The sequence below is a fragment of the Pseudophryne corroboree genome, chromosome 8 (genome assembly GCF_028390025.1).
Source record: "Pseudophryne corroboree isolate aPseCor3 chromosome 8, aPseCor3.hap2, whole genome shotgun sequence".
Lineage (NCBI taxonomy): Eukaryota > Metazoa > Chordata > Amphibia > Anura > Myobatrachidae > Pseudophryne > Pseudophryne corroboree.
Window position 1 is genome coordinate 13,997,819 of NC_086451.1, and position 26,324 is coordinate 14,024,142.

The 26,324-nt window shown below is 47.2% G+C and overlaps 1 protein-coding gene across 5 annotated transcripts in view; it reads left to right on the plus strand.

Moving 5' to 3' along the window:
- Nucleotides 1–26,324, plus strand: part of VAV2 (vav guanine nucleotide exchange factor 2) — a 248,345-nt gene that overhangs the window by 25,183 nt on the left and 196,838 nt on the right. For all 5 annotated transcript variants that reach the window (XM_063935911.1, XM_063935912.1, XM_063935915.1 and 2 more), the window contains exon 2: nucleotides 24,655–24,771. In XM_063935911.1, coding sequence (XP_063791981.1) covers nucleotides 24,655–24,771 — 117 coding nt within the window. The remainder of the gene's footprint in view (nucleotides 1–24,654; nucleotides 24,772–26,324) is intronic.

Sequence of the window (26,324 nt, forward strand, 5' to 3'; positions counted from 1 at the left end):
ACTGGCGCCATTTTCTCTTCACAGTGCAGCTGGAAGACAGCTCCCCAGGCTCTCCCCTGTAGTTTTCAGGCTCAAAGGGTTAAAAAGAGAGGGGGGGCACTAAATTTAGGCGCAATATATGTATACAAGCAGCTATTTGGGGAAAAATCACTCAGTTATAGTGTGAATCCCTGCATTATATAGCGCTCTCGTGTGTGCTGGCATACTCTCTCTCTGTCTCCCCAAAGGACTTTGTGGGGTCCTGTCCTCAGTCAGAGCATTCCCTGTGTGTGTGCGGTGTGTCGGTACGGCTGTGTCGACATGTTGGATGAGGAAGGTTACGTGGAGGCGGAGCAGAGGCCGATAAATGGGATGTCGCCCCCTGTGGGGCCGACACCAGAGTGGATGGATAAGTGGAAGGTATTAACCGACAGTGTCAACTCCTTACATAAAAGGCTGGATGACGTGACAGCTGTGGGACAGCCGGCTTCTCAGCCCGCGCCTGCCCAGGCGTCTCAAAGGCCATCAGGGGCTCAAAAAACGCCCGTTACCTCAGATGGCAGACACAGATGTCACACGGAGTCTGACTCCAGTGTCGACGAGGTTGAGACATATACACAATCCACTAGGAACATCCGTTACATGATCTCGGCAATGAAAAATGTGTTACGCATTTTCTAACATGAACCCAAGTACCACATAAAAGGGGTTTTATTTTTGGGGAGAAAAAGCAGCCAGTGTTTTGTTCCCCCATCAGATGAATGAATGAAGTGTGTAAAGAAGCGTGGGTTCCCCCGATCAGAAACTGGTAATTTCTAAAAAGTTCTGATGGCGTACCCTTTCCCGCCAGAGGATAGGTCACGTGGGGAGATATCCCTTAGGGTGGATAAGGCGCTCACACGTTTGTCAAAAGGTGGCACTGCCGTCTTAGGATACGGCCACCTTGAAGGAACCTGCTGATAAAAAGCAGGAGGCGATCCTGAAGTCTGTATATACACACTCAGGTTATATACTGAGACCTGCAATTGGCTCAGCATAAATAGTCCTGCTGCAGCGTGGTCTGATACCCTGTCAGATAATATTAATACTCTAAGACAGGGATAATATTTTGCTAACATTGAGCATATTAAAGACGTTGTCTTATATATAAAGGATGCACAGAGGGATATTTGCCGGCTGGCATCCAGAATTAATGCAATGTCCATTCTGCCAGAAGGGTATTAGAAACCCGGCAGTGGACAGGTGATGCTGCCTGTAAAAGGCACATGGAGATTCTGCCTTATAAGGGTGAGGAATTGTTTGGGGATGGTCTCTGGGACCTCGTATCCACAGCAACAGCTGGGAAGAAATTTTTTTACCTCAGGTTTCCTCACAGCCTAAGAAAGCACCGTATTTTCAGGTACAGTCCTTTCGGCTTCAGAAAAGCAAGCGGGTCAAAGGCGTTTCCTTTCTGCACAGAGACAAGGGAAGAAGGAAAAAGCTGCACCAGCAGCCAGTTCCCAGGATCAAATATCTTCCCCCGCTTCCTCTGAGTCCACCGCATGACGCTGGGGCTCCACAGGTGGAGACAGGTGCGGTAGGGGCGCGTCTCGGGAACTTCAGGGACCAGTGGGCTTGCCCACAGGTGGATCTCTAGGTTCTGCAAATAGTATCACAGGGATACAAGCTGGAGTTCGAGGCGACTCCCCCTCGTCGTTACCTCACATCAGCCTTGCCTGCTGCCCTCGGAGAAAGGTAGTACTGGCGGCAATTCACAAGCTGTACTTCCAGCAGGTGAAATCAAGGTACCCCTCCTTCAACAGGGCCGGGGTTACTATTCCAAAATGTTGTGGTACCGAAACCAGACGGTTCGGTGAGACCCATTCTAAAATTGAAAGCCTTGAACACTTATATACGAAGGTTCAAGTTCAGAATGGAATCGCTCAGGGCGATTATTGCGAGCCTGGAGAATTTCATGGTATTACTGGACATCAAGGATGATTACCTGCATGTCCCTATTTACCCTCTTCACCAGGAGTACCTCAATATTGTGGTACAGGATTGTCATTACCAATTCCAGACATTGCCGTTGGTCTGTCCCCGGCACCGAGGTATTTACCAAGGTAATGGCCGAAATAATTATCCCGTACTTGGACGATCTCCTTATAAAGGCGAGGTCCAGGGAGCAGTTGTTCGTCGGAGTAGCACTATCTCGGGAAGTGCTACAACAGCACGGCTGGATTCTGAATATTCCAAAGTCGCAGCTGGTTCCTACGACGCGTTTACTGTTCCTGGGTATGGTTCTGGACACAGAACAGGATAAAAAGGGTTTCTCCCGGAGGAGAAGTCCAAGGAGTTGTTGTCTCTAGACAGAGACCTCCTAATACGTATACAGGTGTCGGTGCATCAATGCACGCGAGCCCTGGGAAAGATGGTAGCTTCTTATGAAGAAATTCCATTCGCCAGGTCCCATGCAAGGATTTTCCAGTGGGATCTGTTGGACAAGTGGTCCGGGTCGCATCTTCAGATGCATCGGCGGATAACCCTGTCTCCAAGGGTCAGGGTGTCGTTGTTGTGGTGGCTGCAGAGTGCTCATCTTTTAGGGGGCCGCAGATTCGGCATACAGGACTGGGTCCTGGTGACCACGGATGCCAGCCTTCGAGGCTGGGGGGCAGTCACACAGGGAAGGAACTTCCAAAGCTATGGAAAAGTCAGGAGACTTCCCTACACATAAATATTCTGGAACTGAGGGCCATTTACAATGCCCTAAGTCAGGCTAGACCCCTGCTTCAACACCGGCCGGTGCTGATCCAGTCGGACAACATCACGGCGGTCGCTCATGTAAACCCGACATGGCGGCACAAGAAGCAGGATGGCGATGGCAGAAGCCACAAGGATTCTCCGATGGGCGGAAAATCATGTGTTAGCACTGTCAGCAGTGTTCATTCCCGGAGTGGACAACGGAGAAGCAGACTTTCTCAGAAGACACGACCTCCACCCGGGAGAGTGGGGACTTCATCCAGAAGTCTTCCAAATGATTGTACACCGTTGGGAAAGGCCACAGGTGGACATGATGGCGTCCCGCCTCAACTAAAAGTTACAAAGATATTGCGCCAGGTCAAGGACCCTCAGGCGATAGCTGTGGACGCTCTGGTAACACCGTGGGTGTACCAGTCGGTGTATGTGTTCCCTTCTCTGCCTCTCTTACCCAGGGTAATGAGAATAATAAGAAGGAGAGGAGTAAGAACTATACTCAGTGTTCCGGGTTGGCCAAGAAGGGCTTGGTAACCAGAACTCCAAGAAATGATTTCAGAGGACCCATGGCCTCTGCCGCTCAGACAGGACCTGCTGCAGCAGGGGGCCTGTCTGTTCCAAGACGTACCGCGGCTGCGTTTGCCGGCATGGCGGTTGAACGCCGGATCCTGAAGGAAAAGGGAATTCCGGAGGAAGTTATCCCTACGCTATCTAAAGCTAGGAAAGAAGTGAACGCAAACCATTATCACCGCATATGGCGGAAATATGTTGCGTACTGTGAGGCCAGGAAGGCCCCAAAGGAGAAATTTCAGCTAGGTCGATTTCTGCACTTCCTGCAGTCAGAGATGACTATGGGCCTAAAATTGGGTTCCATTAAGGTCCAGATTTCGGCTCTATCGATTTTTCTTCCAAAATTGAACTGGCTTCACGGCCTGAAGTTCAGACTTTTGTTAAGGGAGTGCTGCATAGTCGGCCCCCGTTTGTGCCTCCAGTGGCACCGTGGGATCTCAACGTGGTGTTGGAATTCCTGAAGTCGCATTGGGATGAGCCACTTAAATCCGTGGAGCTATAATAAAACCTCATGTGGAAAGTGGTCATTCTGTGGGCCTTGGCGTCGGCCAGGCGTGTATCAGAATTGGCGGCTTTGTCATAGAAAAGCCCTTATCTGTATTTTATATGGATAAGGCGGAATTGAGGACTCGTTCCCAATTCCTTCCTAAGGTGGTATCAGTTTTTCATGTGAACCAACCTATTGTGGTGCCTGCGGCTACTTGGGATTGGAGGATTCCAAGTTACTGGACGTAGTCAGGGCCCTGAAAAATATATGTTTCCAGGACAGCTGGAGTCAGGAAAACTGACTTGCTATTTCTCCTGTATGCACCCAACAAGTTGGGTGCTCCTGCTTCTAAGCAGACTATTGCTCGCTGGATCTGTAGCACGATTCAACTTGCACATTCTGCGGCTGGACTGCCGCACCCTAAATCTGTAAAAGCCCATTCCACGAGGAAAGTGGGCTCTTCTTGGGCGGCTGCCCGAGGGGTCTCGGCTTTACAACTTTGCCGAGCTGTTACTTGGTCGGGTTAAAACATTTTTGCAACAGTCTACAAGTTTGATACCCTGGCTGAGGAGGACCTAGAGTTTGCTCATTCGGTGCTGCAGAGTCATCCGCACTCTCCTGCCCGTTTGGGAGCTTTGGTATAATCCCCATGGTCCTTACGGAGTCCCAGCATCCACTTAGGACGTCAGAGAAAATAAGATTTTACTCACCGGTAAATCTATTTCTCGTAGTCCGTATTGGATGCTGGGCGCCCATCCCAAGTGCGGATTGTCTGCAATACTTGTTTATAGTTATTGCCTAACTAAAGGGTTATTGTTGAGCCATCTGTTGAGAGGCTCAGTTATATTTCATACTGTTAACTGGGTATAGTATCACGAGTTATACGGTGTGATTGGTGTGGCTGGTATGAGTCTTACCCGGGATTCAAAATCCTTCCTTATTGTGTCAGCTATTCCGGGCACAGTATCCTAACTGAGGTCTGGAGGAGGGTCTTAGTGGGAGGAGCCAGTGCACACCAGGTAGTCCTAAAGCTTTCTTTAGTTGTGCCCAGTCTCCTGCGGAGCCGCTAATCCCAATGGTCCTTACGGAGTCCCAGCATCCACTACGGACTACGAGAAATAGAGTTACCGGTGAGTAAAATCTTATTATTTTTTTCACAGGTAATTCAAAAGATACAGTAGATCCCAGAAGAGTAAGATGGGCCATTCCCACCATTGCATTCTAATATAAGAACCCTGCGATTAACTCTGCACTGTGAAATTGTTTCTCTTGTGATAACGCGTGTTAGCCGCTTGGAACGCGTTCAAAATACGTCACTTAGTCTCTTGTAGCGTTACAGAGCGAGCCCTGAAGCCTGACTTTGTGCCCAAACATTGATCTAACGAGGTAACAATTCGTGAACGTTGGCCGAGTGTTGCGTGGGAGGGAGGGATGGGCGAGCAAGAGCCCAAGCTTTTGAATTGAAACGTGTTTGCTGAAATCTCCAGCTCACAAGTTGTTAGGTTAGATAGAAGTTCAGTGCATACCTTCTATAATATATGTTCTGCATCTGAACGCAACATAATTACAACCGTAATTGCAAATAGTTCTTCCGTGTTGTCATTTGGGGAAATAACACGGCAAGAAGAATTTGTAGTGTTCACTTCTAGCCCTTTAGGAAGTGAGAAGTGTCAGAGGCCGGCTGGTTGTGGGTTATTCTCTTACCCGCTTTTAATAACTTGGTGCCAAATCCGATGGATTCCGGTGGTCTGGGAAGACCACAGTGTAATATACTTTCTGCCAGTTTCCCAGAACGGACATCTGCTCTGGATTTCTGCTCTTCATTGCTGGATGAATTCCTCATTGAGCAGCGTAGTTCTAGGGGTCATCGCCTGGGGCATTCTCTAGGTGCGTCTGAGACATCTGGCGCTTCCCACCAATCCGCCTGATGCCCCGTAACCTACAAACAGTTTTTAATATGCAGAATAAAAATTTGCATTTCCGACTCATTTTACACATTGCTTTGTTTTCATTAATCTAGGTGAAGGAGATTTTTGGCCCTGACATTGCACAGTAACACTTCTGTTGTAATGGGTGGAATTCTCAGTATCTGTTATACAGTATGTCTGATTAACTGCATAACGCCAGTCATTATGCCAATAGCTGTGTGTAAGCTGTAATTCTCATTATGATCTGTATGTATGGATAATTGCACGGACATACATCCGTATAAATGCACAGTGCAACTTCTCATGTGCCCTGTGCAACTCCCAGGAGCCAGAACGCTCCCTTCCCTCTGTTTTTGTGTCTGTACTTTTTTTGTCTCCCGTGCTTGTCCGTGTTTTCATGTAGTCTCTGCTTTTCCTGCTTTCTGTAGTGATGTAACGCCTTACAAATCAATAGTAATAATCTTTATAAGTTTAAAAATCTATTTGTTGATTAGCTTGAGGAGTTCACAATATGAAGTTGGTATAGTTACCTACATACGATATACATTATGCATGATGCAAGTGCTCCTGAATCTGTTACCTGGATCTCTGCAATTCTGCTCTAATAGTAGCACTTTGTGAGTTCTCTGGAATAAATCGCTTGGAAGATCTATTTGCCGGGTAATGTATAAATACGTTTTATTGCTCCCTACAGAAGGGCTCGTATACTGGTGTATTGGCATTTTCCATCTTTATTCTAGCGATTGGAGTCTGTTGATGTTATAAAGCCATTGGCACATTTGTAATTGCTGCGGCTATTCCGTCAGGTGGAAACAGTGTCGTTTATGTGCGTCCACTATATCTTCATACAAGTGCTGCAGTGATTGGCCATAACAATTGCGCATTTTCTGAGAGCGAATATATGCTCTCAAACTATATATACATATCCTAATGGGATACTTGGGGACCGTGATCCTTGATATTTATAAATACGTGTGTACATCAGTCTTGCTAGCAGCCATTTTGGGAAGTCATCCGTTTTGGGGCCTCCAAACGAATGAAAACCACCATAATTTGGCGACAGGTTACAGTTAGTTGTTACCCGTGTACGTAGCTTGTACATATATGAGATTTTAATGTCGTCGGTTTAATTTTTAATAAAAAGTATTACTACAAAAACACACAGACACAATATACAGTATATATGAGATATAATTTGTATATAGTGGCCTTTTCATACCTTTCATTTTAGTAATTAAGTAAACCTTACTTAAATTGTACGATATATATATATAAAATTCCCCTTGTTTTTTATTTTCCACCACGTAAATGTTTTATCCATCTGCCATGTCTTATTAGACTTTTGCCTCTGTGACGAGGAACATTTGCGCAGGCAGCTGTCTCTCCTTTCAGTATGTCAGTAGTGTTCTGTCAGGATAAGTGGATTTTTCTAAACCGTTTATATGTAAAACAAGTGGCAAATGGAAGCGCTCTTTCCCCACAGGAGACGGGCAGAGACAGTAGGCCTGAGAAGATCGTTTTTCTAGGTGCTATCCCTGATGATGTTGAGAGGGACGGGACTAAACGCGTCAGTCAAGCATATACATTGCAGCTTTTCTCTACCAGCGCATGCCTGGCCTCTCCTAAATAGACTGTAAGCTCTTCAGGGCAGTGACTGGTGTCCTAGCCTATAGTTTGGTATGTAAATAAACATGTGTGCGCATGTAGCAAGACGATACTGTGCAACCCTAGACCCCCATAGCTCCGGGGGACGACGCATACCATAGATGTGTATGCAGATAGAGACGCTGATATACAACTCACTGCAGACTTGTTATGCGGGTGTTTATCTCAGATGCTTCCTCAGATCTCTTTGTGGGGATTGTATCTTAGCAACCAGACTTTCAAGATGGAGTTAGTGCTGGTGTCGGAAGCAGGAATGACAGGATGAGTGATGTACAGTAGGACTGTAAGCCTGGGCGCTGAGCCATTGCGGATTGCAGCCAAGTCTGGTGTGTGGGCCTTCCCGAAAATCCCTTTATCCAGTAGGAAAGAGGATCTCGTAGGCTGGAGACATAAGGAGTCGCTTCCCTTCCCTTGTAAATATTGTGCTAGGCTGCTTGGAATTCCTGGGGTGCATTGCTACACTGCGGTGTGCTCAGTCGGCAAGGCACAATAGCATTAACCCCTTTTTACCTTTGCAGGTCTGTAGGGAAATTGGGAAAAAATGGGATGTGCAAAGGGTTTTTGGGGTGTCTAAAGCCCCATATACAGCAGCACATTATATAGTGGGGAAGCTAAGGCGCAGACTGACTTTCTGTTATCTAAGTAGAATATCTGTACGTGTTTTTTCTGGAAATGGAGGAATGTGCATTTCTGTTGCCGCATTGCTCAGCGAAAAGATATCCCTTAATCGGTTCCTTTTGTTACGTTCCCGGGTTTTTAGAGAACTTCCTGTTCGACCAGTTGTGAGGGAATTGTGTATTGTCGCTTTGTCTTCTTATTCCCCTACTAAAGTTTCTGTTTTTCTAGCACCGTTGTGTTTTGGTGTTTACGCTGTATGTTCTCTGTGTGTGTCGTCGGTGACATTAATGTAACAATGGCGCATGTAAGTGTTGTCGTCCGCTCACGCCAGGCATTTCCATTTACAGCACGCAGACGTTTAAATTATAATTATTTATAATGTATCAACAAACTACTAAGCACTGTACGTTAAGGGGCTGATGATTCATATAAATGACACACAGTAAGATGGAGGTAACAATGGCGCCATGCCTATATTAGTCTAAGAGGCGTGTGGAACGCCATTTCCCTGAGCTTAAGTAAAGGCATGGCTTGTCTCGTTCTGTGGTTTGTTGTTTTGCTCCAAGCACTTATTACCGTACATCTGTTACCTGCTGCCCCCTTTCCCTTCCTCACATCATGTCACTGCCCCTGTCACATGCATCCCTGTCCTCACTGACACATCACTCATCTCCTGATATACTCTGTGCTGCTGGGGACCCTGCTCCTCCCACTATATAACTCTGTCTGTGGCTTCCTGCTGCCTCCATTCCCCTCCTCACATCATATCACTGCCCCTGTCACATGCAGCCCTGTCCTCACTGATGCATCCCTCATCTCCTGATATACTCTGTGCTGCTGAGATTATGCTTCTCCCACTATATAACTCTGTCTGTGACTTCCTGCTGCCTCCATTCCTCTCCTCACATCATGTCACTGCCCCTGTCACATGCAGCCCTGTCCTCACTGACACATCCCTCATCTCCTGATATACTCTGTGCTGCTGGGGACCCTGCCCCTCCCACTATATAACTCTCAGTCTGTGGCTTCCTGCTGCCTCCATTCCTCTCCTCACATCATGTCACTGCCCCTGTCACATGCAGCCCTGTCCTCACTGACATATCACTCATCTCCTGATATACTCTGTGCTGCTGGGGACCCTGCCCCTCCCACTATATAACTCTGTCTGTGGCTTCCTGCTGCCTCCATTCTCCTCCTCACATAATTTCACTGCCCCTGTCACATGCAGCCCTGTCCTCACTGACACATCCCTCATCTCCTGATATACTCTGTGCTGCTGTGATGATCTGAATGGCACACTTTGGGCTCACTTGGGATGACGATTGAATGTAAGCACACCTTAGAAAGGAAAGCTCTCTTTACCATAGTGACAGTCGGTGCTCTCACACACAAGATGTTACCATTTATAAGCGACGGGTTTTACCCAGTACTGTATGTGGGCAAGAAATTGTGTATGTCCTGCCTGAACAGCGTCTAATGATGAGCCAGTCGCCCCAGATCCCGCAGTCTCGTTATATCCAGTGTTTGTGTCTGGTTTATATATTCGCTCGTTAAAGATATGGTATAAGTGGAGTTGGCTAATCTGGTCTGGGCGCAGTTAATACAAACTCCCGCACCCGTCTCTCCCGGCCGCACAGCTTATCGGATTAGTGCTATCTACGTTCTTGTGTTCATTTTCTCGGAGTTGTGAATAAATTCAAGGACTTGCTGATCTGGGAAAGGCTTTCTAAATTAATGTGTTTTTAATCCAGGTTAGTGAACGGAATCGGTTTCTTGGATGTGAGAATGCTGGAAGCCAATGGTTGTCCAGGGTACGGCAGCTTAGGCCCCAAACAAACCTTTATATCCCATCTACAAAAATCAATGTTTGCTACATGTAATATCCTATTAGACACAGGTGATTATATAGTATAGTGTTTATAAATCGCTGGCTGTAGAATATTATATGTACGGCTGGCACTGCAGAATTGAACCTATGGTGACGATAGCGGAACATACAGTGACATGGAAGATGATCTACGAGTAATGACGTTGTAGTAATCAGAATCAGCTTTATTGGCCAGGTGTACTCGCGTACACTAGGAATTCTTTGTGGTACAATGCATCACCAAGCAGCAACATGAAGGGGGAAGAACATAGCATACATTACACACATTACACGTATGAGGTCATACTGCACATGCAACTGTACAATAGACTCAACATATTAGACATATTATACACATAGGACTAAACACAAAGGCCGCTTGGCAGAGCAGCACCGAGGCAGCCATCTGCGGCGCCAACTAGAACTCAAACAATGCACATAATACAGAAGATTAAAGTATTACATCAAAAGATAAACCACACAGACAATAAAGACAGAAAGCATAATGCAGGGTTGGTGTAAGCATTTTGGGTAATAACCTCCAGGGGTTGTGTATTCCACCCTCGCAAGGTACCAGGTGCGGCAGCCATCTTAGGCGCTCTGCGTAGGATTACCCAGGGTGGAATAGTACACCCCTAGAAGAGAACACAAAACGGGGAGATTGCAGAGTCCTTAGGTTCAGAGTAGGGTTCCAATAAAACCATCAGGTCCATGTATTTTTCATCCCATCCACAAGTTTACCAGATAAGGCAGCCATGTTGGGCGCACTACGAAGGTTACACAGTGGGAGATGAGCCATACAAGGGCCAAATGCATTCACGGGAAAACTGACACGAGTGTAGGAGTATGCTATACCCTGCATGGAAAGATCCAAATGAAGCGCACCCTGCCCATGGAGGAACCATCCGAGGCAGCCATGTGAGGCGCACTGTGTAGGTTACTGCTGGCAGGGTGTGCAACCAATGGAGGTACACATTACAGGAATAGCACACAGTGGGGGGAAAGTACCCTGTAAGAAGAAAGAAGAGAGAGACAAATTTGCAGGAAAACATTAATTTGTGAAAAAGATAAATGTCCTGGTCTCATGAGAGCAGTGCGGGTGGGTGTGAGAGTGTGGGGAGCAGTGCGGGTGGGTGTAAGAATGTGGAGTGCACACTAATGTCCAATGGAACTGACCCAGCAAAATCTGGTCCTGATGCGCACGCCCCTCAGTTCCCTGCTCAGCTTGAGGGGTAGTCTTGGGGGCAGTCATTATGTTCTTGGACAGAGAAGTAGTAGGCATTGGTCCTGGTGTTCTCAAGGCAGAGGTGAGGAGAGGCCACATGATGGTCCTGAGTTGCAGTGTTTGGGGAAATTGTTTTATTCGAGATTTTAGCGTAGTCCAAATCCAGTTCAAACTCCGGTTCTAACTCCATTCTTAAATCACATTCTTAACAAATGCATTCTTCACAATTGCAAGCAGGCCAAGTCCTGACTGCAGGCCTTGATAATATTGCTCTTCAATGCTCCAACTATATCAGCTGGCAAAGGGGGAGGTATGCAATCAGAAGTTCAGCTAATTAACAGAGGTTATTTTGCATTGAAGAAGGATCACAGACATTTGCAGACAAACTTCCTTGGGGTGTGAAAAGTGTAGCCAGAGAGAGATGAGAGACTCAGATATACAAGCATGAAGATGGTGTTTTTACCTGTGAAGAGAGGATAAATGGTTTTCAGTTCCGGTTCTAACTCCATTCTTAAATCACATTCTTAACAAATGCATTCTTCACAATTGCAAGCAGGCCAAGTTTTGACTGCAGGCCTTAGTGTTCATTCTAGCACCCTGCACCTTTTCAAATCCTGTGCAGTTCCTTGCTCCTGCCTGGGGTGTCGCTCTCTGCTCTGGTGCTTCACAGCACACACAGGTCTGTATCACAGCACTGAGTAACAGATCAGAGTGTGCTAGAAGCACCACAGCAGACAGCGACACCCCAGACAGGAAAGAGGAGCTTCACGGATTTTGAAAGGTACAGGGTGCTAGAATGAACACTAAGTAAGTGTGGAAAGTTCTGTTTTTAAATGCTGACGCTTCAGGGATAGGATGGGAATTCGCGGAGGCCTGAGAATCCGGCATTGGGCACCACCAGTGTAGGGAGCGATTGTCCGCATAGGGATCAGCCCGGCACACCGAAATTTGAATCCTAAATGCGTCTATATTTGTTACCGGTGGTTTTTGGCGTATATGTATCTATATTCCTTCTCAGGAACAGTCCATATAACCAGAATATCTCCCGCTGAGCCCCACCTCTGCTCTCCTCTCATCGCTCTTCCATTTTGTGACTTCTCCCAGCCGTCTGTAGACCTGGATTGACCTTGTTATTTTTTTTTTCCTGCTCTGGTCCTTATCCCGCGTCTACTATTGATTATTATATGTCATTGAGTTTTATACAGTTGATAGTATGATCGCAGCACCCTGTAATGTAACGTTGCTTAGTGCAGGTATTTACTGGTACGGCCCTCGCAGATGGCTCCTGCTCTCTGCTGGATGGAACATCAGGAGCTAGGTGTACGTCCCTCTAACCTGGGAGCCCACATTTGGTACACATCTGGGTCCTATCACAGGTAACCAGCAGTAAATTAGATATATTTTAGCTGCACAGAATAGAACTATTTGCCGCTCCTAGACCGTACCTCCTATACTTGGGCCTTGCTTTGTTTATTCATTCTTCCCGCCCCAGACTTTCATTCTATCCAACTCTGCCCCCTATCTTTTTTATTTTTTCTTACCATTTATCTCCTCTCTATCACTCTATCTCCCTTTACCTCCCCTCTGCTCTATCCCCCTTCACCACCCTCTTTCCCTCTATCTCCCTTTACCTCCCCTCTTTAGCTCTATCCTCCTTCACCACCCCCTTTCGCTCTGTCTCCACTACCCCTCCCTCTTTGGCTCTATCCCTCTTCACCCCCTTTCGCTCTGTCTCCCTTTACCTCCCCCTCTTTAGCCCTATCCCCCTTCACCACCCTCTTTCCCTCTATCTCCCTTTACCTCCCCACTTTAGCTCTATCCTCCTTCACCACCCCCTTTCGCTCTGTCTCCACTACCCCTCCATCTTTGGCTCTATCCCTCTTCACCCCCTTTTGCTCTGTCTCCCTTTACCTCTCCCTCTCCCTCTTTAGCCCTATCCCCCTTCACCACCCCCTTTCTCTCTGTCTCCCTTTACCTCCTATCTTTTTGCTTTAACCACTTCCTCACTTTCATTCTAGCCACCCTCTGCCTTTTCTCGGTTTTCATCCCTTTCCTCTCATGCTTTCTATTCCCCACTCTGATTCCATCTCCGCCTCTTCTCCCTTCCCCTCCTCTTCTCCCTTCCCCTCCTCTTCTCCCTTCAGGTCTCCTTTCTTTAGTTCTATTTCCCTCCTCTCTCTTCACCTCTCCTCTCTTTAGTTCTGTTCCTCTCCTCCTCCTTCTCTCCCTTCACCTTGCCTCTTTTTTTGCTCTATTCCCCCCTCTTCCTCCTCCCTTTACTTCTCCTCTCTTTAGTTCTATTCCCCTTTTCTCTCTTCACCTCTCCTCTCTTTAGTTCTGTTCCTCTCCTCCTCCTTCTCTCCCTTCACCTTGCCTCTTTTTTTGCTCTATTCCCCCCTCTTCCTCCTCCCTTTACTTCTCCTCTCTTTAGTTCTATTCCCCTTTTCTCTCTTCACCTCTCCTCTCTTTAGTTCTATTCCTCTCCTCTCCCTTCACCTCTGCTCTTTAGTTCTATTCCCATCCTTCTCTCCCTTCACTTCTCCTCGCTTTAGTTTCTGTTCCTCTACTCCTCCTCTTCCTTTACCTCTCCTCTCTTTAGTTCTATTCCACTCCTCCTCCTCCTCCTCTCCCTTCACCTTGCCTTTCTTTTGTTCTATACATACTCCACCTCCTCTCGCTTTAATTCTGTCCCACCTCTATCTATCTATCTATCTATCTATCTATCTATCTATCTATCTATCTATCTATCTATCTATCTATCTATCTATCTATCTATCTTTCTATCATCTTTATACACCTATCCTCATCCCTCCTAGCCTGCAGCTGTACTTGGTGGGGGGGGGGATTCAGAGATGGACGCAGCCGCGTCCATCTGGTCTGCGCAACAACCGCAGTGCGCGTACGTGACCGTTCTCCTTGTGGCTGCATCCTGGAGGTGATTGACTGGCGTTTGAGGGGAGGGGCGGCGTTTCGCGGATGTGGCAGTCAAAATGTAGGCGTGTCTGCAGCGTTTTCGAGGTGGCTGCGTGACGTCACACACAGCCGCACTGAAGAAAAAAAAATGGCGCCAGTGGTCAACCTCTAATCGAGGCTTCCGCAATTAACTTGCTGGGCGGCCTTGCCCTGTGCTGTGCGGCCTACAGCATGTGAGGAGATGGATGCAGATCTTGCTGCGGGAAGCAAGATCTGCGCCCATCGCTTAATCACCCCGTTGGTGTATGGTTGATTTCTGTTTTAGCACAACCAATCAGATTTTATTTCTCATCCAATTATCACAACTTTTGCGCTACCAGTTTATTTAATTTCGTGCATTTGCATTAATTGCATGGAATGAACCAGATGCTCTCCTCCCCCAATACAATCACTGTGAATCTGTGAATTATTGATAGATTGAACAGTTATACTTTCTCTGACGTCCTAGTGGATGCTGGGGACTCCGTAAGGACCCCGTAAGGACCATGGGGAATAGACGGCTCTGCAGGAGACTGGGCACATCTAAGAAAGATTTAGGACTATCTGGTGTGCACTGGCTCCTCCCCCTATGACCCTCCTCCAAGCCTCAGTTAGATTTCTGTGCCCGGCTGAGCTGGATGCACACTAGGGGCTCTCCTGAGCTCCTAGAAGAAAGTATAGTTTAGGTTTTTTATTTTCAGTGAGACCTGCTGGCAACAGGCTCACTGCAACGAGGGACTAAGGGGAGAAGAAGCGAACCTACCTAAGTGGTGGTAGCTTGGGCTTCTTAGGCTACTGGACTCCATTAGCTCCAGAGGGATCGAACACAGGACCCGACCTCGTCGTCCTTTCACGGAGCCGCGCCGCCGTCCCCCTTACAGAGCCAGAAACAAGAAGGTGGTCCGGAAAATCGGCGGCTGAAGACTTCTGTCTTCTCCAAGGTAGCGCACAGCACTGCAGCTGTGCGCCATTGCTCCTCATGCACACCACACACTGCGGTCACTGATGGGTGCAGGGCGCTGGGGGGGGACGCCCTGAGCAGCAATAACAACACCTTGGCTGGCAAAACTAACACCATATATAGCCCCAGAGGCTATATAGGTGTATATTAACCCCTGCCAGAAACGATAAAATAGCGGGAGAAAGCCCGCCGAAAAAGGGGCGGAGCCAACTCCCTCAGCACACTGGCGCCATTATTCCCTCACAGCTTCGCTGGAAGGAAGCTCCCAGGCTCTCCCCTGCAGTCCTGCACTACAGAAAGGGTAAAAAAGAGAGGGGGGGCACAATTTAGGCGCAGTATATATATATTATAGGCAGCTATAGGGGAAAACACTCTGTATAGTGATATCCCTGTGTTATATAGCGCCCTGGTGTATGCTGGCATACTCTCTCTCTGTCTCCCCAAAGGGCTTTGTGGGGTCCTGTCCTCTGTAAGAGCATTCCCTGTGTGTCTGCTGTGTGTCGGTACTGCTGTGTCGACATGTATGATGAGGATAATGATGTGGAGGCGGAGCAAATGCCTGTGAATGTGATGTCACCCCCTGCGGGGTCGACACCAGTGTGGATGGACTTATGGAAGGAATTACGTGACAGTGTCAGCTCCTTACATAAAAGGTTTGACGACATAGGACAGCCGGCTACTCAGCTTGTGCCTGTCCAAGCATCTCAAATGTCATCAGGGGCTATAAAACGCCCGCTACCTCAGATGACAGATACAGATGTCGACACGGATACCGACTCCAGTGTCGACGATGATGAGACGAGTGTACCCTCCAATAGATCCACCCGTTATATGATTGAGGCTATAAAAAATGTATTACACATTTCTGATGATACCCCAGGTACCACAAAAAAGGGTATTATGTTTGGTGAGAAAAAAACTACCAGTAGTTTTTCCTGCATCTGACAAATTAAATGAGGTGTGTGAGGAAGCGTGGACTTCCCCAGATAAGAAATTGATCATTTCTAAACGGTTAATGGCTGCGTACCCTTTCCCGCCAGAGGATAGGTCACGCTGGGAAACACCCCCTAGGGTAGATAAAGCATTGACACGCTTATCAAAGAAGGTGGCACTACCGTCTCCGGATACGGCCGCCCTAAAAGAACCTGCTGATAGAAGGCTGGAAAGTACCCTAAAAGCTATATACACACACACTGGCATTATATTGAGACCCGCTATTGCATCAGCTTGGATGTGCAGTGCTGCTGCTGCGTGGTCAGACTCCCTGTCGGAAAACATTGATACCATGGATAGGGACAATATTTTGCTAACGATTGACCATATAAAAGACGCGGTCTTATACATGCGTGATGCACAGAGGGATATTTGCCGGCTGGCATCAAAAATAAGCGCTATGTCCATTGCCGCCAGACGGGGGTTATGGACTAGGCAATGGTCAGGTGATGCCGACTCCAAGCGGCACATGGAAGTTTTACCCTATAAAGGGGTGGAACTTTTTGGGGAAGGTCTTTCAGACCTAGTTTCCACAGCTACTGCTGGGAAATCGACTTTTTTGCCACAGGCTACCCCACAGCAAAAGAAAGCACCGTATTATCAGGTGCAGTCCTTTCGGCCCCAGAAAAATAAGCGGGCTAGAGGCTCATCCTTTCTGCCGAGGGGCAGAGGAAGGGGGAAAAAGCTGCAGCACACAGCTAGTTCCCAGGAGCAGAAGTCCTTCCCTGCGTCCGGTAAGTCCACAGCATGACGCTGGGGCTGCTCAGGCGGAATCGGGAACGGTGGGGGCACGTCTCAGGTTTTTCAGCGCACAGTGGGCTCTCTCACAAGTGGATCCCTGGGTCCTTCAAGTAGTATCTCAGGGGTACAGGCTGGAATTCGAGACGTCTCCCCCCCGCCGTTTCCTCAAATCTGCCTTGCCGGCAACTCCCTCTGCCAGGGAGGCAGTGTTGGTGGCTATTCAAAAACTGTATTCACAGAAAGTGATCGTCAAGGTACCCCACCTTCAGCAAGGAAAGGTTTACTACTCCACAATGTTTGTGGTACCGAAACCGGACGGTTCGGTGAGACCCATCTTAAATTTAAAAACCTTGAACACTTATATCAAAAGGTTCAAGTTCAAGATGGAATCGCTCAGGGCGGTTATTGCGAGCCTGGAGGAGGGGGATTACATGGTATCCCTGGACATCAAGGATGCGTACCTGCATGTCCCCATTTACCCTCCGCACCAGGAGTACCTCAGATTTGTGGTACAGGACTGTCACTATCAGTTCCAGACGCTGCCGTTCGGGTTATCCACGGCACCGAGGGTCTTTACCAAGGTAATGGCCGAAATGATGATACTCCTTCGCAAGAAGGGAGTTTTAATTATCCCGTACTTGGACGATCTCCTGATAAAGGCGAGGTCCAAAGAACAGTTGATAGTGGGGGTGGCACTTTCTCAGGAAGTGCTACAACAGCACGGCTGGATTCTAAACATTCCAAAGTCACAGCTGGTCCCGACGACACGTCTTCTGTTCCTGGGAATGATTCTGGACCCAGACCAGAAAAGAGTGTTTCTTCCACTGGAAAAAGCCGAGGAATTGTCATCTCTGGTCAGAGACATCCTAAAACCAGGAAAAGTGTCGGTAAATCAATGCACACGAGTCCTGGGAAAAATGGTAGCTTCGTGCGAAGCAATTCCATTCGGAAGGTTCCACGCAAGGACGTTCCAGTGGGACCTGTTGGACAAATGGTCCGGGTCCCATCTCCAGATGCAACAGCGGATAACCCTATCGGCCAGAACCAGGGTGTCGCTGCTGTGGTGGCTGCAGAGGGCTCATCTACTAGAGGGCCGCAGATTCGGAATACAGGACTGGGTGCTGGTGACCACGGATGCCAGCCTTCGGGGCTGGGGGGCAGTCACAAAGGGAAGAAATTTCCAAGGACTGTGGTCAAATCAGGAGATTTCTCTTCACATAAATATCCTGGAGCTAAGGGCCATTTACAATGCCCTAAGCCAGGCAAGACCCCTGCTTCAAAACCAGCCGGTACTGATCCAGTCAGACAACATCACGGCGGTCGCCCATGTAAACAGACAGGGCGGCACGAGAAGCAGGATGGCGATGGCAGAAGCCACAAGGATTCTCAGATGGGCAGAGAATCATGTGTTAGCACTGACGGCAGTGTTCATTCCGGGAGTGGACAACTGGGAAGCAGACTTCCTCAGCAGGCACGACCTCCACCCGGGAGAATGGGGACTTCATCCAGAAGTCTTCCAAATGCTGGTCAACCGGTGGGAAAAACCACAGGTAGACATGATGGCGTCCCGCCTCAACAAGAAGTTGAAAAGATATTGCGCCCGGTCAAGAGACCCTCAGGCTATAGCGGTGGACGCTCTAGTGACACCATGGGTGTACCAGTCGGTTTATGTGTTTCCTCCTCTACCTCTCGTACCCAAGGTACTGAGAATAATAAGAAGGCGAGGAGTGAAAACCATACTCGTGGTTCCGGATTGGCCAAGAAGAGCTTGGTACCCGGAACTTCAAGAGATGCTTACAGAGGACCCTTGGCCTCTGCCGCTCAGACAAGACCTGCTGCAGCAGGGACCCTGTCTGTTCCAAGACTTACCGCGGCTGCGTTTGACGGCATGGCGGTTGAACACCGGATCCTGAAGGAAAAGGGTATTCCGGAGGAAGTCATCCCTACCCTGATCAAAGCCAGGAAGGATGTCACCGCAAGACATTATCACCGCATTTGGCGAAAATATGTTGCTTGGTGTGAGGCCATGAAGGCCCCAACGGAGGAATTTCAACTGGGTCGATTCCTGCACTTCCTGCAAGCAGGGGTGACGTTGGGCCTCAAATTGGGGTCCATAAAGGTCCAGATTTCGGCTCTGTCGATTTTCTTCCAAAAAGAACTAGCTTCACTACCCGAAGTTCAGACTTTTGTCAAAGGAGTACTGCATATTCAGCCTCCTTTTGTGCCCCCAGTGGCACCTTGGGATCTCAATGTGGTTTTGGCATTCCTGAAATCACATTGGTTCGAACCACTTAAGACTGTGGATTTAAAATATCTCACGTGGAAAGTGGTCATGCTGTTGGCCTTGGCGTCGGCCAGGCGGGTTTCAGAATTGGCGGCTTTGTCTTGTAAAAGCCCTTATCTGATTTTCCATATGGATAGGGCAGAATTGAGGACTCGTCCTCAGTTTCTCCCAAAGGTGGTCTCAGCTTTTCACTTGAACCAACCTATTGTGGTGCCTGCGGCTACTAGGGACTTGGAGGATTCCAAGTTGCTGGACGTAGTCAGGGCCCTAAAAATTTATATTTCCAGGACGGCTGGAGTCAGAAAGACTGACTCGCTGTTTATCCTGTATGCACCCGCTAAGCTGGGTGCTCCTGCTTCTAAGCAGTCTATTGCGCGCTGGATTTGTAGTACTATTCAGCTGGCGCATTCTGCGGTAGGCTTACCGCAGCCTAAATCTGTAAAAGCCCATTCCACACGGAAGGTGGGCTCATCTTGGGCGGCTGCCCGAGGGGTCTCGGCTTTACAACTTTGCCGAGCAGCTACTTGGTCGGGGGCAAACACGTTTGCAAAATTCTACAAATTTGATACCCTGGCTGAGGAGGACCTGGAATTCTCTCATTCGGTGCTGCAGAGTCATCCGCACTCTCCCGCCCGTTTGGGAGCTTTGGTATAATCCCCATGGTCCTTACGGAGTCCCCAGCATCCACTAGGACGTCAGAGAAAATAAGAATTTACTCACCGGTAATTCTATTTCTCGTAGTCCGTAGTGGATGCTGGGCGCCCATCCCAAGTGCGGATTGTCTGCAATACCTGTACATAGTTATTGTTACAAAAATCGGGTTTTGTTGTGAGCCATCTCTTCAGAGGCTCCATTTGTTATCATACTGTTAACCGGGGTTCCTATCACGTGTTATATGGTGTGATTGGTGTGGCTGGTATGAGTCTTACCCGGGATTCAAAAATCCTTCCTTATTGTGTCAGCTCTTCCGGGCACAGTTCCTAACTGAGGCTTGGAGGAGGGTCATAGGGGGAGGAGCCAGTGCACACCAGATAGTCCTAAATCTTTCTTAGATGTGCCCAGTCTCCTGCAGAGCCGTCTATTCCCCATGGTCCTTACGGAGTCCCCAGCATCCACTACGGACTACGAGAAATAGAATTACCGGTGAGTAAATTCTTATTTTTGCGATAGATTAAGGGAATTTACTTGCTGTTCTGTACTGCGTAAATTTCTCCTTTTCCTACGGAGAACAATAGGACAGTGTCAACAATGGAGGCCAGGGAGTGTCCTGCGATAAGCGTAACGCGTACGGATCAGGGTGGATACACTATTGATCTGTTACACCACGGCAGGTGGGTTCTCATTACAACACCTCGCCCTCCGTGGGGAACGTCATCACATTGTCTAACATTTGACTGTCAGGTCTGGGTTTGTGTCTGTTCCGGAGGTGTCACCAGTGGGTCAGTGGTGGTGCTATAGAGGAAATGAGGCTGAAGTGAGTTCCTGCACATGTGCGCAAATGGTATTTATTGAGTACACACAGGAAATATAAGTAACTGGAGCAATGTAAATGCAAACATATGAGTCAGCATGGAAGCTGATAGAGTCTCTGAAATAGAGAGTCACTAACTAGGGTATTCAATTATCCGCAAATTCGCGGCAATTTTTCGACCTATTTAATTCCAAACGGGTTTCACGTGAAAATTCTTGCAGTGGAAAGTGCAGGTGAAGATGGGGAAATCAGCCTGTACCCCAAAAAATGCTAAACTAACATAGGAAAACAGAAGAGTAGTGTATTAGAGATCACATTTGAGAGGTTTAGGGGACTTAAATTGTGTGAAATGGCTGTTTATATGCATTTTTTTAAAAATGCAAAAAAATGATAGAAAGCAAGTTTTTTTGAGCAAAATAAATGCTCTCATTAAATTTGGGGTACATGAAAATGGGTATAAGTATATATTTGGGTCATTTTTAGGGTACTTTAAAAAAAAGTGGAAACAGACCGATTACTCCCATCTGCAAGCCTAAAAACACCTGTCCCACTCATAAAGCACCCCAATATACCTGTCCCATACCTTGAACCCCAATTTCCATCACTTTGTACTTTTTCACCCCAAAAATGACATGTCATTATTGGCCAATTAAAAATAATTAAAAACCTCAACGTGCCTAATTAGTCATTAAGGGGGGTGTCCCAGGAGTTCTGTACCATATCCAAACATTTTTACCTTAAATTAGTGACTTTTCCCAACTTTTCACCTGCTTCAGAGTAGGTGAAGTGAAATTAGTGAAAAAATGATCACCGATAAATTTTCCCGGAAAATTGAATAGGCTGTAATTGCGTTTCGCGGGAAAACTCCGGTTTTTCACGCGAAAAGTCCGTTATCGCTGCTAATTGAATATACCCCTTTAGAGATAGTTTGGTCTGGGTACTGATGGTAACTGGGAGCAACCGATGACCGGACTAGGAACCGATAGTGACTTGGAGTTACCGATGATCGGTCTGGGAACCGATGGAGACTTGGAGCATAGGACGATCGGCCCGGGAACCGATGATGAATAGGAACAGATGACTATCGGCCTGGGAACCGATGATGAACAGGAACTATCGATGGTCGGCTTAGGAGCGGATGGTGAACAGGAACAAATGACTATTGGCCTGGGAACCGATGGTGACAACTTGGAATAAACGATGGTCAACTTGGAATAAACGATGGTCGGCCTGGAAGCCGATGATGACTTGAAACGGAGCTTTACACAGATACTTGGCAATATCGATGATCGGCCTGGAAACCGATGGTAACTTTAAACAGGAATTGTATAGGCCAGTGGTTCTCAAACTCGGTCCTCAGGACCCCACACAGTGCATGTTTTGCAGGTAACCCAGCAAGTGCACAGGTGTATTAATTACTCACTGACACATTTTAAAAGGTCCACAGGTAGAGCTAATTATGTCACTTGTGATTCTGTGAAGAGACCTGCAAAACATGCACTGTGTGGGGTCCTGAGGACCGAGTTTGAGAACCTGTGGTATAGGCAATTGATAATGCAGATGATCAGCCTGAATACTGATAGGAACTTGCCACAGAGGTAAACAGTCAATAGGCAATGCTTGCATACAACCACAGAACCAGGTTAGGTTATTGCAGGAGACAGCTGAACTGGATGCTTTAGTGCAGGTGGAATAGCACAGTGCTGATGCAGAGTAGTAACAGGTGAGAATGATATGCAGCACCTGGAGAGAGTCTCCTACTGCCAGTGATTGTAGGAGCAGAGTGGAACTGATCCTGAAGACAAACTGGAAGGCTGGTACCTGTAGTTCCATGGAGCACTGACACAGGAGACTGCTAGTGAATGCTGGAGCAGAATGCAGATGGAGCTGCAACTGAACTGGATTGCTGGTGCCTGTAGTTCCACGGAGCACTAACACGGGAATCTGGGGCAAGGAGACGGGAGCCAGGAGACGCTTGTTCACAGGATGTGACGCGTTGTTCAAGGCAATGATACTGAGCAGGAACTCTGGATATATACCCCCTGGACAGCAGAGATCCTAGAATCAAGTCATGTGAGCACTCCAGTGCTCAGGAGTGGATAGCACCAAGTCAGCTGACTACAGGTGTCATGGCGGAGATGGTGGGAATACATTGGGGGTACACACTGGAGAGAGTCCCCACACACCGCAGGCAAACATGGAACATGCGGCCAGGCTGAGGATGTGACCTCCGGAGACCAGCACATCAGAGCACCAGTAAGTGACGTGATGCAAAATGCAGATTCCTGACATTGACATGACAGGTCACATAGAAAATGGCAGCATTATTTGTTGACTCAATAGACTGCTGTGAATAATTCATAGAGGATTGGTGGATTCAAAAACAGGGACTGAGTCAGTGATGTCACAGCAGCTCAAATGACTGCAGACTTAGCTTTTTGGCAAGTCCCATAAGGATGTAGGGAGGGCTTCAACTATCTGTAACTGGGGGGCTGCAGTGGATTGTCAGGCTGAACAGTGTACTTTACCTCCATGGTTCATAGATTTTTGTGCTTGGTGCACTTTTCAGAACTTTTGAAATTTTTTTTGTTTTCACGTCACTATCTCCCTATAAGGTTCCTTAAAAAATAAATACATTTCGTTCTACCTTTCCATTTAACTTCCGCCAGCGTTTTGAACCTCTTTCCGCTTTCCCGTAGCCTCGTTAAGAGGTGTTTCGGCCTCTTATCTGATGTCTGAGAAATAATGATGCCTTCTTTAATTGAGTGATTGAGATAGGATGTTGGAAGTGTATTTGGCATAAGCAAGTCGGCGTTGGAAGGCGACATCTGCTGACTCTTGCGTCCGTCTTCCACCGCTCGCTGCGTTAAGCTGGCAGCTGTTTGCTGCTCTCCTGAAGAGAAGATTTTATGTTACCTGCTGGTCATTTCCAAGCACTGAATTATTAATTCTGTCTGCAGCTCTTGAGCGAAAGAATTTCAGTGCTGCTTCTTCAGTGGGAGGTGGGGGGGGATGCGGATTTCTCTTAAATATTTTATTGTGCACCCCCCACATCGCCGGCAGGTCAGCTGATCGCGCAGATTTATTTTTGGGGGTTTCTTCTTTCAATTTATGGTTCCCTCCCCTTTGTTGCTTTGTGCATTTTGTAGGTTTTACAAAGTTCTTAAATGCCATTTAATTTGCATTTTCACCTGTAATCCGTCAGGAAATCTCTGATGCTTGTTACACAGTGGGGAACCCCCGGACATTGCAAAACCATGCTGCGTTGCAGGTGGGGCAGATGTAACATACAGAGAGAGTTAGATTTGGGTGGGTTATATTGAAACCTGAATAACCCCCCCCATAGTGTCACCTTTTGTCCGTAAACCTAGAATTTCTCCTTCATCCATTAGGGGACACTGGAGCATATAGACAATGGGGTATAGACGAGTGGATAATTGGAGCCTGGCACTTTAATTTTTCACAATTGTTCTTATCATTTTATTTAGAAGATTTGTTCTATTGTCTATGTGCGGCTTATATAAACAAATAGATTAGTTGAGTATTTGGGATCTGATGCCTATTGGCTTTCAGAGCATGCTGGAAGTTGTAGTTCCACAAGTTCAAAGCCCCCTCATAAATGATATACATTGTATTATCTTGCGTTCATCAAGAATAATATCCCCTCTGCTAGATGCTGGGGAAGGCATGGCAATTATATTACACAATCACTTAATGCGTGAGTATTGGAAAATATTTTACATACCTGTAGTTCTAAAATAGTTTTTTATCAAAAGTATAAGAATCAAAGAAATATGATAAATGCACCTCTTGGTGTTTATTTACTAAGCCGCTTTTCTGCATGTGAAAGTCTGGAATTTAAAAGGGCAACGCTCTTATTTGCAGAGCACAAGGTATTCTGCTATCGTCGTAAGCGTTGAGCCTGAAGTGTAAAAGAACAAGCAGTTCTTTGTCTTTTTATGTTGCATTAACACAAAGTGAAATCTTCAATTCACAGGTAGATTGGTGACAAACCACCTTAATATATGCGTTTTCCACCATAAGACGGCGAACCGTTCGTAGCAGTAAATCACAAATGATGGTTTATTTTCTGGAAATATATTTTTCTTTGTTCTCTTTTTTTTTTTTTTTAATTATGTTGTTTTCCCTGTTCATTTTCCTTCTTTCTTCTTCTTTCCAGTTTTTGTGCCTGAAAAATATCCGAACATTTCTGAAAGTTTGTCACGACAAGTTTAGCTTAAGGAACTGTGAGCTCTTCGACCCTTTTGATCTCTTTGATGTCCGGGATTTCGGAAAGGTAAGAAGCCGTTTCCTCTTATCGCAGTACCGTTATAACTCTGTCATTGCGCGTTGCCGGGCTTTATACTGGCGATTGCACCTAGACTATGTGATTCAGGTAGGCGAGTTACAATCATCCGGTATTGCCGCTCGACCAGTGCGGTACCGTATTACTGTAAAACTTTTTTTGTTTATTGCTGCAGAAACTTTTTCTAATGTTAATCTGTGGTCACCGTTCTGCACATAAAAGAATGGAGAGAGGTGGTATCTTCAAATTTGCAGACCCATTACTCATTGTTTAAATGTTCTTTTGTGTGTGTGTGTGACTAATGCAGCAAAGCCAATCTCCTCCTCGACCAGGAATGCTGTCTACACCGCACAGTGCATGATAAATAGGTAAATGAAATGTTAGGCGTTTGATTTCTGACAACGGACCTTCGCGCTGTGTCACCGGTGACCCTTCTCTGCGGCCGGGTGTGCGCAGCCTTTTTCAGCACCCCGTCTTCTCCTGTGGCCAGTTCTCTCGGTCTGATGTACACAATACCAGGGCCGGGTTTTGTCCTGCGCTGCTGAACGGTGAGAATGCATCTCGCTACGCTGTGCTGGTTTGCTGCACTGCTCCCTGGCACCAGATGTATTTTTATCTCAATGTGACCTTCCTCGGTGCCTTTACTCAGGGTTTTACCGATGGTGCAGCTGAGGAATTTGCTCCGTCAATGATTACATGGTGTCTCCATTAGGTTGATAATGAACTGTTGGATTGTGCATTAGGACAAACCGCAATGGTGTGCTGCGCGGGTCTGGGACTCCAGGTCGACAACAAAAAGGTCGACACACCTTAGGTCGACATGGACAAAAGGTCGGCATGGACAAAAGGTCGACAGGAACAAGGTCGACATGGAAAAAGGTCGACATGAGTTTTTTATGTTTTTTTTGGTGTCGTTTTCTTCGTAGAGTGACCGGGAACCCCAATTAGTGCACCGAGTCCCCTCGCATGGCTCGCTTCGCTCGCCATGCTTCGGGCATGGTGCCTTCGCTCTGCTTCGCTCGGCACAGATTACCGTTCCAATCGTAGTCCACATGGATCGTTAAGTATGAAAAAGTTCCAAAAAAGAAAAAAATTGCGAAAAACTCATGTCGACCTTGTTCCTGTCGACCTTGTTCCTGTCGACCTTTTGTCCATGTCGACCTTTTGTCCATGTCGACCTAAGGTGTGTCAACCTTTTTGTTGTCGACCTGGAGTCCGGATACCGTGCTGCGCGTTAGCTGTTTCTGGGGTTTCTGATTATGGGGAAGGGGTACAGCTGTTTTTTGTGGTGAGATGTTAGTACATGCCTTGCGTTTTAGACTCCTGTTCCCCTAATGCAACATGATTGAGGAATCCGTGGCCAGCTGTAATCCTCACAGAAATATAAAACTTCCTCCCGGCGGTGTAGACTGTTTAATAATATTAGACCCCAAAAACGGTACCTTGCCAGCATGGCTGGCCGTGTGCAATCTATCAATGGTCAGAGCGAAATCATTGCAACTGCAACTGAAACCCCCAATAATCAGCATATATAGTTGATCGCA